This window comes from Zootoca vivipara, chromosome 8, assembly GCF_965207765.1.
Source record: "Zootoca vivipara chromosome 8, rZooViv2.hap1.1, whole genome shotgun sequence".
In the NCBI taxonomy this organism is placed as follows: Eukaryota; Metazoa; Chordata; class Lepidosauria; order Squamata; family Lacertidae; genus Zootoca; species Zootoca vivipara.
In genome coordinates, this window is record NC_142591.1 from 84,929,277 (window position 1) to 84,949,307 (window position 20,031).

The 20,031-nt window shown below is 50.7% G+C and overlaps 1 protein-coding gene across 2 annotated transcripts in view; it reads right to left on the bottom strand.

The window, feature by feature from the left end:
• Positions 1 to 951: 951 nt before the first annotated feature.
• The window catches only part of ARHGAP39 (Rho GTPase activating protein 39), a 187,340-nt gene continuing 168,260 nt past the window's right edge, over positions 952 to 20,031 (bottom strand). The window contains exons 8-12 of one of the 2 annotated variants that reach the window (XR_015951607.1): positions 14,479 to 14,678; positions 12,249 to 12,340; positions 10,904 to 11,073; positions 8,450 to 9,227; positions 952 to 8,401 (exon numbers count right to left, since the gene is read on the bottom strand). Coding sequence is in view for 1 of the 2 variants with exons in the window: in XM_035125366.3 (XP_034981257.1) it covers positions 9,033 to 9,227; positions 10,904 to 11,073; positions 12,249 to 12,340; positions 14,479 to 14,678 (657 nt within the window). In the remaining variant the exon portion in view is untranslated. Of the gene's footprint in view, positions 9,228 to 10,903; positions 11,074 to 12,248; positions 12,341 to 14,478; positions 14,679 to 20,031 lie in introns of both variants that reach the window. The other variant, XM_035125366.3, reaches the window with a different exon arrangement.

A 20,031-nucleotide genomic window follows, 5' to 3' on the forward strand; every position in this document is an offset into this window, starting at 1 on the left:
CAACTTAGCAGTTTGAAAGCACACCAAAAAGTGCAAGTAGATAGGTGGCGGGAAGGTAAACAGCATTTCCGTGCACTCTGGTTTCCATCACGGTGTCCCATTGCACCAGAAGTGGGAGTTAGTAAGAGCTGTTCGGCAGTGGAATTTGCTGCCAAGGCTTGTGGTGGAGTCTCCTTCTTTGGCGGTCTTTAAGCAGAGGCTTGACAGGCATATGTCAAGAATGCTTTGATGGTGTTTCCTGCTTGGCAGGGGGTTGGACTGGATGGCCCTTGTGGTCTCTTCCAACTCTACGATTCTATGATAGTCATGTTGGCCACATGACCCAGAAAAGCTGTCTGTGGACAAACGCTGGCTCTCTCAGCCTGAAAGCGAGATGAGCGCCACAATCCCAGAGTCGCCTTTGACTGGACTGAACTGTCCAGGGATCCTTTACCTTTACTCAACATTCTTTTGAAAGCCCTCCAAGAACCCACCACCTTCTGAGAGGGATACCTCTGCCCCAGGGAAGTGGCTCAGTGGGTATGGGTTTGGAGGTCTCGCTCCAAAGGAGGAGTCAACAGCTGAGGAGGAGGATGTGCACTCTGCACGTGAAAGGTGAACCTCTGGTTAAAGAAACATTTCAAGTAGTGGAGCTGTGGGAAGTTGCTTCCTCCTACCCCAGCTAGACCTCATCGGCCAGCAGAAGGGTAGATGGATCTTGCAATCTGACTCGATCCAACATGCAGCTTCACTTTGTTTCGGCAACGCAACCTCAAGTATCTAAAGGAAGGGGAGAGGCATTGTGCAAGAAGTGAGTTGGCCAACACCACCATGCTGTTGTTTCTGGCTGAGTTCTTTGCTGCTCTTGCACAATTGCTTAATCTTGATGTGCTTTCTAAAAATGAGAATATGTAGTGCTTTCTGTTTTGTTTTTTAAGGGGGGGGGGAAGAATCCGACACGAGGGTCCCCAAAAGGATGTCCATATTCATCTTTTATTCACACAACATGGAGTTGCCTCTACATTTCCATGCTTCTTAATTACAAGAGTTAGTCAGACAACGTTACACAGTAGGTTGCCCCTCTAAATTGCCATGGGAGGCCCCAGGAAACGTCCCGTCTCCATTCAGCCATCACTACAAGGGACCAAACGGCCTTCCTTGCTTGCCCCTTGCCCAGCGCCTGAGGTGATTGTCCGAGGAAAAGATTGGGGGGGTCGGAGGGGGGGTGGAGAGAGATCAGCTTTGCAAACAGGTGGGGAGGAAAGGAAGGTTAGCATTGAATCGCTTGTGTCTCTCAAGTGTAAGGCCAAACCGGGTTCAAGCAACCTCCGTCCAGTAAGTCAAACATGTCCTGGTTTTCTGCAGGGGCAAAGACGCCCGGAAAATCAAAACGATAAACCACCCAATAGAGAGGGAGGGAAAAACCCTTATATCGAACCTCCGTCTGCAATAGTTTCCAGTTCGGCGCCTAGACACTTCACAGAATTGTAAGAGTCTGAAGGGGCCCAATGGGTCATGTAGCACAACCCCCTGCAATGTAGGAATCGAGTTTGAAATAAAACCAACTTGGGAAAGGAGACCAGGCCAAATATCTCTCTCTACCCCAGGACTAGGCTCCTCTCCTTGATTTCGCGGCCCTTGGTTTCTTCTCCGCATTGGCATTTGACACTCTCAGGTCTTGCTCTGCCCGTCTCAATGTGGGAGTCAGTGACGTAACTACCAGAGAGGCTGGGGCAACCCAGTCAGTACAAGTAATAAATTATTATAAATCATTATGACATAGTGGGCTGCAAGGAACACTGGCATGGGTTAGGACCCAAGCTGTGCCGAGCCACCGGTGATTTGGCGAGAGTCAAATCCCAGGTGGCGATGAATACTGTGCATGTGGCCGGCTTGCAAGGTCTTTTCCTCACCCAGGTGGTTAGAACTCCCTCTTGGAACCCCGAGGCAACAAGCCACTCGATTTTGACACCAGTCGCGTCAAGGCCGCTCACCTGGCCAGCACAGACAACTCCCAGGGCATTAAAACATTTATATGCGCCCATCCTTAGAAACCAGATAAGAATTAGGCCTGCCGTTCAGTGTGGATATGTTTTGTTTTTTTAAATCCTACTGTGTACTGCAAATATTACAATATCTCACAGGACCAGTGACGGCTTAAGATCATTTAAGTATGGCAACGGTTTCTGGTGCTGAAACAAGACGGAGACAATTTACCCTTTCGAAACGTTAAGCTGGTCTCTCCGGGTGATGAGATGCGACGTGAATGAATCACTTCTGGTAGTGCCACAGGCAGAGAGTGCTCTTTTGTGGAGGGAGGTTGGGACTAAGACCCCACATTTTATAAGGGTGATTAATGAACAGTTCGCGACGAGAAAGAGAGAGAGAGAGAGAGAGAATCCATTTCCTTGCTTGCAGAGAATTCTACTGGTAAAAGACATGCTAGCACAAGGCGAATCCTACACTCCTTCTCTGCCTATGCTAAGTAGGTCAAAAAGAAAGTCTGTGCAGCCCAGAATGAGAGCAGCTGCCAAGGGGAGTCCAGCTGTTTGGGATTAAGGGGGGCAAAGCACAGAGCTCATTGCCCGAATCCCCCTCCTCACCAATTCCAGGGTCTTCTCTCTCCTTCCTGATCCTATAGAACTACCGGTATTAGTGGTTAATCCCAGACACATTACAAAGAAGCCTAAGTTTATGATTGTGTCTGTGTTTTGTTGAAGGAGCAAATTATTTTTAGATCATTAACTTGGGTCGCTGCTGGTGGGTTGGCGAGTGTGCAGCCGGGTCCAAAGGAACCCAAGACACATTTGGACACTCCTAAGAAGAAAGCAACCTGGTTGCTGAGCGGCTGGAGCTCAAGAACCGAAGAACCGGGTTTGTGTCCGCTTTGGCTAAAGTGGCATTTTCGAAAAGTCGTCATGAAAATGAGGCAGCCTCCAGGAGAGGCGGGGCCCTGCCGAAATCAATTGAAGCTGCAATCCTATACTGAACCTGACTGCAAGTCAACCTCATTGAGCTCAATGCAATGGGTATAGGACCTTTGTGCTGTAGCACAGTTTTGTTTCAGTCTGCTTTTTAGATTTTTCATCACTAGTTTTCCAAATAAAAATGTTTGCATCAGGAACTGGGCCAGGGGTTGATCCCTTTGAAGCTATAGCTGCTACCCGTACGTGACCCCTTTATGTCATGCTAAATTTGCATGGGGAAAACACCGTCCGACTCGACTACATGGAGTAGTGGGGGAGAGTGAGCCGCCGTGCTTTTTTAATAAAGAGAAGGACTGCACCCAGGGTTCCTTGCAACATCCCCACCGGTTGCTCAGAAAGCAGCATCCGTTTCCTCTGGCAAAGCACTCTTATGGCTCACCCCAAGAGAGGAAAAATAGCCCCACCAGGGCAAGACCAAAATCCAGGATCCTGAATTCCACAGTGGCACGTCAGAGATGCCTTCAGGAAGCCCTCAAGGAGGACAGGAGGAGAGGAGTCCTCTCCCACTGTTCTTGAGAGGCCTGCTTTGAGCTTCCACCTCCGCGAAACTTCAACCTCACCTGGACCTTCTCTGATGCTTCAGCAAAGTCGAGCAATTGCTCCCGCCATCTGCTCCCCACTTGTTATTTGGGTCTTGTTTGGTTCCAGCTCAACTCTGGTGGATATTCCCCCCACCCCTGTCACCTATAGACCTCAGAGTGCTTCACCCAAGGGCATGCATGGGTGTTTTTTTGGGGGGGGGGGTCAGTGCTGGAGCTGTTTAGCTAAGACCCCTTAGATACGTGGCCTCTTGAAAAGAGACCTGCTTGCAATCCGCCAGACCAGGCATCCCCAGACTTTGTCCCTCCAGATGTTTTGGACTACAATTCCCATCTTCCTCGACCACTGGTCCTGTTAGCTAGGGATCATGGGAGTTGTAGGCCAAAACATCTGGAGGGCCGCAGTTTGGGGGTGCCTGGTCTAGACTCTCTTGGTGGTGGATGTGTCTCATTTGCCCATCTGTTCCTCCTGTTAAATTCATGGCATGCACTGCGTTTCTCCGTTTAAAAATAAAATAAAGTTAAGGGATGCAAGCTATTTATTTATAGTGGTGTCTCTCGAAACAGCTGCCCAAAAGTATGAAAATGATGCAGACCTGGGCGAATTGCAATGCCAGTTCCCAAGAGGAAAAAGGAGAGAGAAAGCTGAACAGCCCCCCCCCCCTCAAATGTCCCAAGCGGGTTAGGATTTCAAACAAACTGGAATTTGCAAATGTAAATGGCTCAGGCTACAGCTTTGTCAATGACAGGTAATGGCCATTAAGGTGTTAAGGCACTTGTTTAGATTAGGTACTTTGCTCAAGAAGTGTCCAAAACAAAGTCAGGATTCCTGTCTCAATTAACCCCTTCTTTTCTTCACTGTGTCTGAAGAACGGGGGTTTGTCAAATTTGGACAGTGGTAGGTAGTTGCAATAAGCCTAGGTGCGCTCAGTGAGCTGCCCTGACTTTCCTGGAGAGCAGAGAGGGAGAGGGGGGCATTGCTAGCGGCTTTCAAAAGACCAGTTTGGGATGGGTGGGAGGGAGCAGTTTGGGCCCGACACCAAGGTGCTAGTCCACAGCGGCTCATAATGTGAAAAGCAAGGTGCACACTGCAGCCGGGTGCCTTTGCGGTTTTTAAGTGTGGTTGGATTGTCAAAGTGAGGGGTGCGAAACACACAGGCAGAACTACCCACGGCAAGGACAGGGGCACACCGTAATAACTGCTGGCCGGTTTCCCGGAATGGCAGCAAAGTTACCTTCATTCAACAAAATAACTTAATGCAAAATAGGCTTGGAAATTAACCGAAGAAGCGGAAGTTGGGTGCAAGGGGAAAGCGGGGGGGGGCATGGAGCTGAGCCCCCCCCATTCCAGGAAAGGGAATGAAGCTGGGGGGGGGGGCTGACTTCACCAAATTCCACCCTTTTCTCCTGCTGGTTCCCTTCTCTCAACCACCTTGCTGTTGCGTTATGCTTTAAAGGACTAGAAAGTTTCTGCAGCTACAGTGAAATGCCCATACCGTAAATGGGTGCTATTTAACCCTTTAATCTTAATTAGAAAACTCTCGTCACCGGAAAAGGGTGGGTGGGGGTGGGGGAATAAATATATTTTTGGTCAAACTCAAGGAAGCCACCCCACCCCACCCTAAAAAACAGCAATAAAATAAATAACAAAGATAGAGTTTAGAGCATTCGCCCCCCCCCCCATACAAATAAAGAGCCCCAGTGATGGGTAATAAGATATATATACACCTCTGGATTAAAACTATGTTGTTAGCAAATTTATAATGGATTTTTTTAAATAAAAAAAACCCTTTAAACCTCTATATAATAAATTCTTACTGGCTGAGCGGAGGGGAGCCAGGAACCTTCTGGCCCTGGAAGATGGAGAACGGAGTCCGGACACATCTGCAGGGGGGACACCTAACCTCTGGCCATCCAGATGTGACTGAACTTCAACTCCCATCAGGCCCAGTTGCCCAGCGCCAACAGCCAGTGATGATGGGAGATGCAGTTCAACAACAAGCGGATCTGCGACCCCACCACATTTAACTCTCCAAGATCCCCTTTCCTAAATCAGTCCCTGGAGTTACACAGCATCCAATGCCGTCCTCCAAATCACAGGTTGGGCTGCTAAGTCTGGCCGTTGGCCAGGGCCACCCAAAATGGCTCACGGGATACTCCCCCCCCCCCGCCCTGCCTGTGTCCACACGGGGAGAAGACGATCGCTGTCGTTTGCTTGCCACTATCGATCTTCTTGTCAAGGAAGTTCCTTAGGGTTCCCCAAAGGGAAGAGCCAATGGGTCGGTCTCCTTTGACAACAAAAAAGGTCACCGGGAAGGTAAATGCCGCTTCCACGCCAATAGCGACTGCCCTGAGTACCCCAGGGCACTGTTGTGCCACCACAGAGGCCATCACTTCTCTCTGTGAGCTCTGATTCCAGAGTCTCGTTCAGCTTCTTGGGGCCAACTCTCTGAGCAAGGAGATGGGGTCTACACCAATGGGTCCCTGGGGGAAGGGTGGGGGTGCTGCGATCCTAGGGCAGGAGAGGAGGGTATTCCCTGGGTGATTTGGCTGGAAGGCTCATGCTCCCATTTGGGACGACGCAGGGAATCGATGCAGCGAGCTGCTCTGGCAAGAGACCTTCCTTCTTCCCAACCCCTACTAAAAGCCCCCACTGACTCTCCCTTCCACCTCCAACTTGCAATCCTCACACTCAACGTTGCCTCCAAATATGGCTCCCGCTCACTTTTACCTCCAAAATTTATGCTCTCAGAGGGGGAAAAGCACCTTCGACTTCGCCAGGCTACAGAGGCGCCGTTTGCCCCCCGCCATTCATGGGCCCTCTCACCACAGAGGCCTTCTGCAAAAACCCTTTAGGCTTGCGCAACTGCATCATCCTGTGGCAATGAGTTGCAGAGACCACGCCCCGGTGCTGAAATAGACACACGTCTTGCACCCATATTCCAACATGCCAGAACAGGCAAAGAAAGAGGGGAGAAAGCGAAGGAGCTACTGAAGGCAGGGAAGTCTCTTCTGAGACGCTCGGGTGTGTTTTAAGAAGCGACTCTGTATGCCCGGGGGGTTGGCGGGAGGCCTGGCCAATTCTCTGTGTTGGATAAAGGCACTTTCTCTAGATCGAGAGCCAAGCAGAGCAGCCGGCACGCAACGCCCAAGCGTGCCTGACGTCTAAGCACAAGAGGAAACCCTCTTGGCAAGGGGCAGTGGTTGCTCGGACGCCCCACTGCAGCCTTGCCCAAACCAGCCATCGGAAGATGGGGAAGCTCTGTTCGAGAATTGCCACGCCAGTTCTCTGGAAGCAACGAGGGGGTTTCCACAGACGGCAGAGGACGCCCCCTCTGAGTGACGAAGGCCAGTGGTGTGGAAGAAACTTCACTTTGAAGGGCTTAAGTGGGGACAGGAGGGGATGTCTCCGCTCTGGGCCCCATCTAGTCCAACCCCCTGTTTGTGTGTTCCCTTGTGGGGCACAAGAGCACACCCACCCACACCAGTTTTTGTTATAATAATCCAAGCCTGTTAGGGAGGGCCAGGGAACCGTTCTGCAGGCAGGGCAAGGGGGTGCCAAGCGTCTCCTTACGGCATTACTGTCATACAGACTTCTGGCACACACATCCCAGGGGCTCTTGGGAGCATATAGCATCCATCAAAGAAAACGTCTGATCTTGGCAGTGTTAAGAGTGGACAGGAGGCCTTTCCACACAGCTCGAGTCAGAGGCGCCCTCAAACATTTCAAGGAGACGGGGTAACTTCATCGCCCTGAAATTGTGGGAGGTGTTATTTTCCTTGTAGAAAGCTAGCCTCCATTGGAATAATATGAGAATTAAGACTCCTGCCAAGATGCTACAGTGCAGCTCCAAAAGAGGAGAAATAGTTATGTAGGATAGAAAGCCAAAATATGCCCAGATTCTCAGTGCCGGGAAGGCATCCCCCCAAAACGTGCTTTTGTTTCTTCCCCTTAGGAGGCAACGTTTTGGAAAGGGGGGGGGGCAAAGTCCACCCCTCACCCCAAATGGAAAGAAAGCAGTTTTTTTAAGCCTCCTTTTGAAACAAGGGTTCCGGGGCCTTCATTAGGAACTGCCACCAGTAAAGCAAGAATTTAGGGGAAAGGAGTCTTACGCATGACATAAACCCAGGGTTCAAAGTGCAATGGGCAGCCTGGCCGGCCTCCAACGTCGACTCGTGTGGAAATGCCTCCCGACCCCCAATTCCATGCTTCTTTAATGCTGAGACAGCTCCCGAAACAGAAGTTTGCATGCGGCGGAGGGGAAACGCCAGGCCTTCTGCTAGGTGGGGAGCACAGGCGCAGCCCCCATGGGACCCGGCAGGGCTGCTGTACCCCCTCTCCCAACACAACCCACAGAGATGCAACCCAAATTTAACCAGCCATTCCAGGAGAGGCGGAGAAAGGAGAGTCTGTGGGCCTTGGCTGCCCCACACAGAAATCTGGTGCAGGCTGCACAAATAGGCAAAGGAGGCAGAGGGTTCTGGACGGGGCGCACCAACACAGCAGAATGTTCCTCAATGGCCAGCTCCGAAATCCCACTGCGGGGGCCTGACAGCATAACCGGCCCATTCTCTGGGGCGATGGGAGGGGGGGGGAGAAAGTGTTGGGGAGACCATGGCTTTGGCCCCTTTTGGCAGTGACTGTGCTGGAAACAGGGAAGGGAAACGGGTCGGAGGACTGCGCCAAAAAGGGCGCCCAGGTCTGCGTGGTTCCGTCCCTCACGTTCGTTCAACCCAGCGCCTTGGGTCGGAGGTGGCCAGCCTGAACTACAACTCCCGCCAGGCCCGTCCAGTATGGGAGACAGCCTGGGAAGGTGGAGATCTCTGGTTGACAGAGCAGCAGACGTACCTATCTTACCTGGCAGCCACCTCGAGAGGGTCTGGACTAATGGGGATCTGACCTGCGGGTGGGGGGCACCCTCCTTCCACCTTGTGCGTGATGACCACGTGCTCTGGGCGCCTCCCCTCTGGTCTCAAAAGGGTCACCTTGGAAATCAGAGGCCCCGTGCTGAACCCCAATACTCCCCTACTTGCCTTTATGCTCCACGCCACCCCCCAACTCCTGTCCTGACCCCTTCCCCACGAAAAGTGCAGGTTGGGGAGGAGGAAGGCAGTCTCTGCCTCTCCCCGCTCAACCCCACAGTTCACCTGAATCTTGCCAGGTTGCCCATTAATGCAGACTCTTCGGATCAGAACAATCCTGTGAGGAAGGCTTGCTGTTCCTCCCGACTGGACTGCTCCGTCTCCAGGCAGGGGGCTGCTGTGGGGCAGTGTGGGTCGTTTTGTCCACAGCAGAAGCAGCACATCAGGGGCTCGCCGGAGAGGCAGGCCAGGTGGGCAAAACCCAGAGTGACCTCCCTCTCGCTCTCGCTCTGCCCGGCTGCCGACCGAGGACGTTTCCTTTGCTGCGTCAAAAACAGTTCTGGCGGACTGGCTGGCTTTGGGGTGGAGGTTTGGGGGTGGGTGGTGGGGCTTTTGACGGGTCGGCGATACGCCCAGTTCTGTCCGGGCTCCGCTGGCACCAGCGCTATAGGACCCCTTCCATGAAGCTCGTGTCCAAGTGCTGGATCAGGACCCGGATAAAGGACATTTCCTTGCGGGTGTTCTCGAAAATGATGCGCGGGTCATCCGACTGGCAGCGCAGGCAGTTGGGGGCCATCACCATGGCCAAGTTGTTGACGTCCATTTTGGTGACCGCCACGTTGGCCGGCTGCACAAACACCTGGCAGGAGGGCGGGAGAAAGGAGAGGCGTTATGGTAAGCAGCCACAAATCCATCCTGTTCGTAATCCAAGAAAGCTGTCGTGGTGATTAGGGCTGGGTGACACCTGGTCTTCAACACTGCGATAGATCACCAGCTAAACATCGCGACATAGTACTGATATATCACAATGTCTGAAATAAGGATGGAGCTAGGCATTGGCTGGCTTCCCACATTGTTTCCCCACATTGTGATTTTTGCACGGCACACACACGATTTGCAATATATCGTCAGGTCAAAAATTGTGAAACCAATACAGTCAAACCTCGGCTCCTGAACGCCAAAATGTTCCCGTTTTCGAATGTTTTTCGGAAGCCGAACATCCAACGCGGCTTCCGCTTGAGTGCAGGAAGCTCCTGCAACCAATTGGAGGCCGCGCCTCGGTTGTCAAACATTTTGGAAGCCAAACGGGCTTTCGGAACGGATTACATTTGAAAACCAAGGTTTGACTGTACCAGGATATGGGCTTCAAACCAGTTTTGCACCATATATCACCCAGCCTTAATGCACATCATGATTTGCAATATATCGCCAGGTCAGAAATTATGAAACCGTTATCACGATATGGGCTTCAATCCAGTTTTGGATGATATACAGTACAGTGGTACCTCTACTTACGAATTTAATGTGTTCCGAACACACATTTGCAAGTCGAATTTTTTTTTAAGTCGAATCCCATAGGAATGCATTGGGAGAAAAAATTCGTAAGTCGAAGCAACCCTATCTAAAAATTTGTAAGTAGAAAAAAAATCCTATCTAAACCGCATCCAAGATGGCGGACGGAGCTCCATTCGTAAGTAGAAACATCCGTAAGTAGAGTTATTCGTAAGTAGAGGTACCACTGTATTGATATATCACCCAGCCCTAATGCTGGCCAGTGGCTCTGATGTCTTTAAAAGAGAGGTTTGCTGAGGATAAGTCTATCAGTGGCTACTTATCACAATGGCTATCAACTAGGAATGTGCCTCAGAAAACGCAGAACAAATGAGCTGGAGAGCACCTGGTTGGGAAAGGTTGATCCCACCCAGTTGCTCCCAATCTTTCTTGGGCAACCTCCTCCTCCTCGAGACCATAAACTCGTCCCCAATGCCCCCTACCCAATCCTATCCTACTCTATCCTATCAAAAGCTTTATTCAGAATAGAGATTTGCACAACCCGCTAAGGAAGATAACACAATCTAATTTGAAAGAGTAACAATTCATTGAGCATTTATCCAAAACCCAATTAAAATTATTCAGCTTAATGAATTCAGCAAAACTGATAAACTTGACACAATGATATCTGCTTCTCAAATTCTGATCATTTAGTCTTAAGACACTACATTCAGTAACTCTTTCATGGCTCAGCAAACTCGCAATGTGATGGATGGGCTTGACGAAGTAATGCCATTTCCCCAACGTAGGGGTTAAAGTCACTGAGCAGGGGTCTTAAATCACCAAGTCTGGCACCCCCTGGGTATTCCCACACACACCCTACTAGGGGGTCAACCATGCCCACTTTGGGAACCACTGGTCTAAAAAAAAACAAGGTTGGCAGAGGACTCGGGACAAGAGCCTGTGTTCTCAATCAAGGCAACTCTCCATGGGCTACCCTCTGCCAGGGCCCACGATCCCATTCTGGGCCGGATCCTTCCTTACCTGGAGGAAGCGGATGAGGTAGCAGAGCACCATCTTGTTGATCCTGGGCATGGAGTGGACGACGGCAATCGCGGCTTCGGGGTTCTCGTAATGGGTGATGCACTGTTCATAGAAGTCGTGGGGGATCAGGGGCTCCTCCAGCTCTCGATACCAGAGTTTCAGCAAGGAGGCTGCAGGGGAGCGGAATTGGGGGGGGGGGGGTCAGTCAGGGAAGAAAGAGGCCGAGCCACACTGTCAGTTTGCATTTCTTACTGCAAAAGTATTGATCTGATGTGTAGAGATCGTTCCTATTCTGCTTCATTCAAGAGGGTTCTGGAAGCTTCTCTGTGTGAAAGAAGCAAGCAGAAGGTTCTTGATGTTTGGGTTATTCCTTCAGAGAAGCTGAGCACAGCTGGTCCTGTTATCTCTTCTTCAAGGTCATGCTGACTACCGTATAATAAGAGGCCAGAAGGAGCCTGGGCTTCACTCTTTCCCTTTCTATCTCATTTCCTTCTGGTGTGGTGTTCTGTATACAGCAGGCATCCCCAAACTTTGGCCCTCCAGATGTTTTGGACTACAATTCCCATCATCCCTGACCACTGGTCCTGTTAGCTAGGGATCATGGGAGTTGTAGGCCAAAACATCTGGAGGGCCGCAGTTTGGGGATGCCTGCTCCTAGAGGACAGTACACATCGGGAAGTTTAGTTAGGTCAGAATAAAGTATACGCTAAATCCATTACTTCTGGTAAATGAGTCACCACAACCACTAGCGGGTTGTGAAAATTTGCGTCCCAGGCTTTTTGGACTTGTCTAAACATGTACCACCTGAAACCAATGGGGTGCATTGGTTGCCAATGTGAAATACATTGTTATCAGCTCTCCTACCCTTCTATTGTGAGATAAATGAGAGGTTGGGGTGGGGCAATGTTTTGTAATGCATGCCCTACTTGATCACCTGCAAAATATTTTCCACTCTCCACAGGCAACAGGTAACTAAATAACCTGTTTTAGCTTTGAGCCAGAAGAACAGGAGGTGCCCCAGAAAAATGACTGGTTGCGTTTAAATCCCACCCTCTCCCCCCAAGCAGATCAAGGTGGCGTACATTGTTCTCCTTCTCTCCATTTTATCCTCACCACAACCCTGTGAGGTAGGCTAGGCTGAGAGGCAGAGACTGGCCCAAGGCCAACAGGTGAGCTTCATGGCCAAGTGGGGATTTGAACCCTGGTCTCTCAGCTCGACACCATAACCACTATGCCATGCCAGCTCTTAAAGGCATAACCGGCCCCGCAAGCCCCTGTCCCATGGCTAGGCTACCCAAGGGCTTTGAGGATGGAGGAAGGAGGGTGGGGAGTCCGTCCTCCTCACCGGGGACATGAGGGTCTTCCAAGCCGGTGGGGATTTTCCACTGGTCGACCTGCAGCTTGAGGGCGTTGACCTCATCGATGTCTCCAGGGACTCTGCAGAAGAGAAGAGAAGGACACCCCAAAGAAATAGAAGAGAGCGACTCGCAACGTTAAGATGATGATCCTGGGCCACTTCCAGGCACTAAGGGTTCCCTCCTTTCCCCAACAAGCAGAAATGTCTTATAACAGGGGTTCCCAACAAAATTTTCTCGAGGACCCCTCATCGAGCCGCTATTGTGACAAGGACCCCCATTAATTCCTAATCCTAAAATTAAAACGTGAGAGCCAAATTAAGAGTCTTTTTATAAGAGTCCAGGGAGGAGGGAGGGGACTGGAGAAGACAGGGTACCTGCGCAGTAGCGCACAAATGAAGCCGACGTGCGCAAAGCATCTTGGGGAGGTGAGCGTTAGTAGAATGCGCGCACTGCCTCTTTGCAAAACAGTAGTGTTTGTAAAGCGCCACCTAACGGCATACAGCAGAACTACTGCCTCATCTAATTCTAGTTTTGCGCTAGACTCTGCTCATGCAGGAAGTGGCGAAAACAAAAAATCTGTTATCATACGAAATATATTTAATATATTTTTTATTCTAATAGCATCTTGCGGACCCCTCTGGCATAGCTCGCGGACTCCTGGGGGTCCGCGGACCACCTGTTGGGAACCACTGTCTTATAAGAACAGTGGATGAGGGACTAGAAGGGTCTATGGCCTGATCCAGGTCTTCTTACGCTCTTATGACTCAAGAGCTGCTTTGTACACCCTGAGCTGCTTTGCATGTAACGCAAAGCCAAACCATGGTTTAGCTTGAATGCACGAGTGCGAGGATTCCCAGAGGTTATGACCTCATCGCTCCTCTCCCATGTCTCCCGCTGCTGTACTGCCGTGAGCTAAACCGTGGGGTGCATCAGAATGCCATATGAACCAGGGGTTGCAACCAACCTTGGTTAGAGCCTGTGGTTTGTCTGGAGCAGTGGTTCCCAACAGGTGGTCCGGGGACCCCCAGGGGTCCGCGAGCTATGCCAGAGGGGTCCGCAAGATGCTATTAGAATAAAAAATATATAAAATATATTTCGTATGATAACAGATTTTTTGTTTTGGCCGCTTCCTGCATGAACAGAGTCTAGCGCAAAACTAGAATTAGATAGAGGCAGTAGTTCTGCTGTATGCCGTTAGGTGGCGCTTTACAAACACTACTGTTTTGCAAAGAGTCAGCGCGCGCATTCTACTAACGCTCAAGTTAAAAATGGACCATTGGTTAAAAAGTGGTTCGTTAAAACGACAAAGGCCTACAGATGAAGAGGAAGAACTGTAAAAAAACGTATAAATATAAAATATAAAAAGACTCTTAATTTGGCTCTCACTTTTTAATTTTAGGATTAGGAATTAATGGGGGTCCTTGTCACAATAGCGGCTCGATGAGGGGTCCTCGAGAAATTTTTGTTGGGAACCCCTGGTCTGGAGCAAGAGAAATCACAACCCCAGCTTCAGACAGCGTGCCAAGCGAAACCGTGGCTTAGTTAACAGCAGGACAGGAAGAGGAGCAAATTGGGCAAAATCTCCTCCGAGGGAGGTCCACGCGCTCGTGCTAAACCATAGCGTTGCTTTTTTAATCTGTTTCCTTATTTTCAACAACACGGAAACCGTGTAAAACACATATATAATTAAATAAAACAAGAGCCGAGACGCAGGTAATAAATTCCAATCTGGTCACGTTGCCAATTCAGGATTCACTGCGATGCTAACAATAGCCAACGAAAATGTGTTAATATTTGTTTCTTTAATCTACCCAGCGAAAGACCCTGGGCAGTGGCTGTGTTTGGCTTAGGGCTGCGTGTGAAGTAGCTCACAGCCTCAGGGCCAAACCAGGCATGATGACCTGTTCGATTTCCATCACCTCTCTGGAGCTGCTATTTGCATTTCAGGGGCTGACTCCTGCAGCTCAACTCAAGTCTCCTCCTTCCCCGTCTCATGCCACCCCAAGGCTGCTATTTACGTAACAGAGAAAGCACGCCACATCTAGCTCGGTCTAACGTGGATTTTACGGCTTCTGGGCAAAGTTCATGGGACAAAGGTTCTTGCAGACCACCAAGCATGGAGTTTGCCCTAAAATAAATGCTAAAAGAGTCAGCAGGCTGGAACCCGGCTCAACTGTTTGCCCCAAGGGTGCTGCCCCAGAGCAAGGTGGGCCTTACCTGAAGATGCCCTCGGTCTGGTCTCCGTTTAAGGCCAGCACCTCCTCCGACAGCCTCGTCTGCACCCATGGGAGCTGGCGGTCGGGGTACCTCTCCTTCTGCATGTTCATGATCTCTAGCAGGGAGCTGCCGAACATCGAAGGGCTGAAGACGGCATTCTTGGCGTGCCGGATCTCTTCGATGTTTGGCTTCTTCAGGCCCTGAAAGGGAAGGCGGCTGGTGTGAGCAGAGGCACAAGACCCAGCTTAGAGAGGTGCCCTGGGCACTGGAGCACAGGATACAACCTAAGCATGACGCTCCTCCTCCTCCTCCTCCTCCTCCTCCTCCTCCTCCTCCTCCTCCTCCTCCTCCTCCTCCTCTTCTTCTTCTTCTTCTTCTTCTTCTTCTTCTTCTTCTTCTTCTTCTTCTTCTTCTTCTTCTTCTTCTTCTTCTTAAATTTTATTTATACTTTTCAGATATATACATTTCACTTCCCCCTCTTTCTGCAGTTCCTTAAATTTATTTTTAATATCTTCTGCATATCCAAATTAGCTTAACTTGCTCATTTATTTCTCATATATATATACTCCTGTACGGCTGCAGGTTATTGCAATAATCCTGACAGTGTTTTAATCTGTTTACAATTTATCCATAAATATTCAAGAAACCATTTCCATTCTTTGATAAAAAGTTTATTATCTTGATTTCTTATTCTTCCGGTAAGTTCCGCCATTTCTGCATATTCCGCAAGTTTTTGTATCCATTCTTCCTTTGCTGGGACTTTCTGCTTCTTTCCATTTCGGGGCAAGTAACATTCTTGCCGCTGTAGTCATGTACGTAAATCATTTTTTATACAGTTTAGGTAGTTCTGTCCCTATAATTCCCAGACGCTTCTCTTAGTGCCCTTGACATGCAGGACTCCTTAGAGAGGCTGCAAACTAGAATCCTGACACCGAGTGAGCCAGGAAAGGGTCAGAGAGGAAGAGGAAAGGGCAAGGTGGGAACAGCGCTAGCCAGGTGGGGGGGGGGGGAAACCTTTTTCAAAGTTCAAGGACACATTTCAGCCAGGCGGAAACACTCAAGGAAGGAATCTGCAAGCCGGCAATGGCTTGGCGGTTAGAGTGTCAGACTAGGACCTGGGAGGCTGGGGTTCGAATCCCTGCTTGGCCAGGAAGCTCATTGCATGTGGCCTTGGCCGGTCATTGTCTCTCAGCCTAGCCTACCTCACAGGGTTCTTGTGAGGGTAAAATGAGATGGGGGGACACTATGTATGCCCCCTTTGCCCTTATTTGTTTTATTTATTGAAGTTGTTAGTGGTTTTGGGGTGGGGTTTTTTCCCCCAACTCAAAGAGACTCACAAAACAGCTGGAGATGCCAGGAGCCTGTTTAACACCTTAGTAAGCTGTTAGTAAGCTTGCCGTCAAACGTTTGTATAGTTAAAGCTATGGTTTTCCCAGTACAGTGGAACCTCGGTTTACGACTACCTCCGTTTACGAACGCTTCGGTGAGCGAACGCCGCGGACCCGCAAGTGTTTACATCCGGGTTCCGCGGCGTCGGATGCGCAGAAGTGATCTATCGGCGCTTCGCGCATGTGCAGAAGGGTGCCTTCGGCGAGCGAACACCTCGGCGAGCAAACGCCTCCATGGAACGGATTGCGGTCGCAAACTAAGGTACCACTGTAGTGATGTATGGAAGTGAGAGCTGGACCATAAAGAAGGCTGATTGCCAAAGAATTGATGCTTTTGAATTATGGTGCTGGAGGAGACTCTTGAGAGTCCCATGGACTGCAAGAAAATCAAACCTATCTATTCTGAAGGAAATCAGCCCTGAGTGCTCACTGGAAGGACAGATCCTGAAGCTGAGGCTCCAGTACTTTGGCCACCTCATGAGAAGAGAAGACTCCCTGGAAAAGACCCTGATGTTGGGAAAGATGGAGGGCACTAGGAGAAGGGGACGACAGAGGATGAGATGGTTGGACAGTGTTCTCGAAGCTACTAACATGAGTCTGACCAAACTGCAGGAGGCAGTGCAACACAGGAGTGCCTGGCGTGCTATGGTCCATGGGGTCACGAAGAGTCGGACACGACTAAATGACTAAACAACAACAACAACAACAACAAGCTGTTGGGGGTTGCTGGAGGCTTTGCAGAAGCAGGTCTTGGGGAGAGGCTCAAAGAGGGCAGCCAACGGCCAACCCAGCATCTTCACCCATCCCTTAAAGAAAAGCTCTTTGAGAATCTGCGACAGACCTGGGATAGCTCACTTAGTAGAGCACGAGAATCTTAATCTTAGGGTCATGGGTTCAAGTTCCACACCGGGCAGTGTGTTGGAGACACTTTCCACTTTATGTTTCTGCAGTTATTAGCTCCTTGAGCACACTCCAAATTGAGGCGTGTGAGAAAAGCCTTCTCTCCGCAGTCATCCAGCCTTCGGCCACAGAGGGGCAGCAGTGCCCTGGGAGGGAAGGAGGAAGAGGGAGCTGGGAAGGCTGGTTCGAAGAGGCGAAAAGGCCGCTTTGCAGAAGGGCGGGGAGGAGAGGGTGCTGCTGGAGGAGGGAATGAATAACAAGGGCATCTTTTGCATGGATGCAAAACCTCCAGGGTGACAGAGCGAGGGCACCGCTCTCACGCAGGGAGGGGTCAACACAGTCCACGTGAACAGAAGGGGCAAGGACGGAAAGCGAGGTCAAGGAGTGGAAACTGGGTGCTTATAAGGGTGTGTGTGTGGCAGCAATGGAGGATATAAAGTTATTATGTGTGGCTGGAGAAACCCAGCCAGATGGGCGGGGTATAAATAAAATTGTTATTATTATTATTATTTAAAAAATAATTTTGTAGAGTTGGAAGGGACCCCAGGTTATCTAGCCCAACCCCCAGTAGTGCAGGAATCACTGCTGGTAACCCCTGGCAGGTGGGCCCCCCCCCAAAAAAAACTTCTGTTTCAAAACCTCTAAGGAAGGAGAGCCGTCACCTTATGAGAGAGTCTGCTCCACTCTCGAACGGCTCTGGCAGTCGGAAAGGGCCCTTCTGCATGTTCTTCCTCATTTCGCTACAGTTTACACCCCAGGCAGAGAAATAAATCATTCGCAGGAGAGGTTGCCACTGCCTGCCACTGGTTGGTGCCCTTGGGAGACAGACTGGTAGGGCAGAGCGCAGGGAGGCCAACAGTAGGGGGCAGCGCAGCAAAAGACAGACGGAGTCTGCTACTTCCAACTTCGTCTGCCTTGTGCTCCTCTCACCGAGGAGGAGGAGGAGGAGGAGGAAGCCGGCAGGCAGGGCGACCCCCTGGGCTGGTTGGCAGCAGGTGGGGACTGGCTGGGAGCGGACTGTTGGAGGGGCAGTGCCCCACTGGACCCTCATGGACCGGGTGCAGGAGATCCCAGCAGCTGCATGAGCGGCTTTCCCGCCGGCCTTCCTCACCTGAGCACTTCTCCTCCAGGTTAGGGAGGAGGAAAATGTGAGCCTCGCACCCACACGGATGTCCAGGACGCAAAATGTGTGGCCTGGACCACATCCGTGGAAGAGGGATGTTGTCCTGATTCGAAGAGGAAGAGCCTTTCTCACCTTCCAAAAGCAGAAACCCAGCCCTGGGATCCTCCTGCATCCGACTCTTCAGGGTTGGGAGGTTTTAGGGGGCGGTGCCATGACTGCAGATGGTGGCCAAAGACCTAGATCAGGGGCAGGCAACCTAAGGCCAGGGGGCCGGATGTGGCCCAATCGCCTTCTAAATCTGCCCTGCGGACGGTCCGGGAATCAGCGTGTTTTTACATGTGTGCTTTTATTTAAGATGCATCTCTGGGTTATTTGTGGGGCATAGGAATTTGTTCATTCCCCCCCAAAAAATATAGTCCAGCCCCCCACAAGATCTGAGGGACAGTGAACCAGCCCACGGCTGAAAAAGGTTGCTGACCCCTGATCTAGATCAATGGTTCCCCCAAAGGGGGTGGCAACACCCACCAGGCAGTGGGATTACCTGGGGGTGGCTGCTAAGGGGCAAGGGGGCGTTAGGGGGCGCTGGAGGTGCAAATGACTATTAGACTTTGAAAAGCTGGCATTGCCAGTTCATCGATTTTTCAGAATTAAACTAAATAGTTTTAATTGGGTTTTGTCCAAATCATTGCCACTGCCCTGAATTTAACTGTGTTACCGCTTTCCTTAGCGGGCCGCGGGAAACGCTCTCCTGAATAATGCTTTTTATAGGGTAAGGGCACTGGGGATGAGCGAGCAAAGCAGGAGAGGGTCCAAAAAGGTTTCGGAACTGCTGAGCAAGTGCAAGCTCCTCGGGGGAGCGGGTGGGTCTGCGCAAAAGGAGGACCCCTCCTGCTCTTGCACCGCTCCTCTCGTGCGCCCACCCAGCCAGGCCCACGTGCCAACATTCGGCTCTAGTTAAAATTTCATCCTCTTTCATTATTGATGGGGAAAGAAAAGGCTTCCCTGCCATTTCCAGAGAGCACACATTGCTTTAACTCTTTGCATGCTGCAACAGGACCTCCCGGGAAACGGCAAAGGAGACGCCCTGCTTGGAGTTCCACAGGGTGCTAATTCCTGCTGGCACAGCAACTTGCCCTTGTGTCAAAAGCCTCTTGCATCCCCCGTAGCCATGCAGCTGCCACCTTGCCCCCGGAATTTTCTGCATTGCCTGCATGGGGTGGGTCGCTACGTGAGTTGCCCCCCTCCAGAAGCAGATGCAACTTGTTTCTGTTGCACTTATTTGGGTGGCAAGCTCTGAGGGTGCTTAGAATATACAGCGCCATGTCCACATTAGAAATATCTTCAGAGCAATCCTACGAGTTGTTTCCGTGACTCAGAAGGGAGCAGGGGGTTGTAGCCTAAAATTCTGCGATCAAGAATCCTGGATTCTGCAATGGTATGCAAATTAAGTAAGGCTCAACCACTAGCAACCTGGCCGGGGCTGATAGGGGCTCTTGTCCAAAACAACGAGGTCAGCAGGGCAAGAAAGGCCAGTCCAAAACCAATGTATCGTCTAGTAATAATGACAGAAAAGGTTGGTGTCTGTCCTGCCACTGCATCCGTCTTGTTCATCGTGACCCATTTGGGGATCTAGTTGTGGCCTAGAGCATCGTACTAGGACCTGGGTGACCAGGCTTCAAATTCCCCCCTTCAGCCACGAAACTGAGTGACGCTTGGGCCAGCCACAGTCTTTCTGCCTAAGCTACCTCCCAAGGTTGTTGTGAAGATAACACGGAGAGGGAAAGAACCATGCACGGCGCCCTGAGCTTCGTGGAAGAAAAGGTGGGATGCAAATGCGATAAAATAAAAGTAGATTCCGTGGACGCCCGGACTTCACAGCCCTGAATCCGGAACAGGCCCCTACCCAGCTGCCTTTGAGAGCGGCTCCTTCTCCTGGGCTTGAACGCACCTGCTCCATCTCACTCTGCTCTTTTCTCCAGATGTCTCCTGAGTCTTTGCAGACTACATTCTTTCCTTCCCCGCTCCCCACCGCCACACACACCACCGGCAACCTTGCCAACGTGCAGAAAAACAAGAGCCGCAGCCATTTGTCCTAATGAAAGTGGGAGAGCAAGCGAGTCATCATCTTTTGCTCTGCTGCCC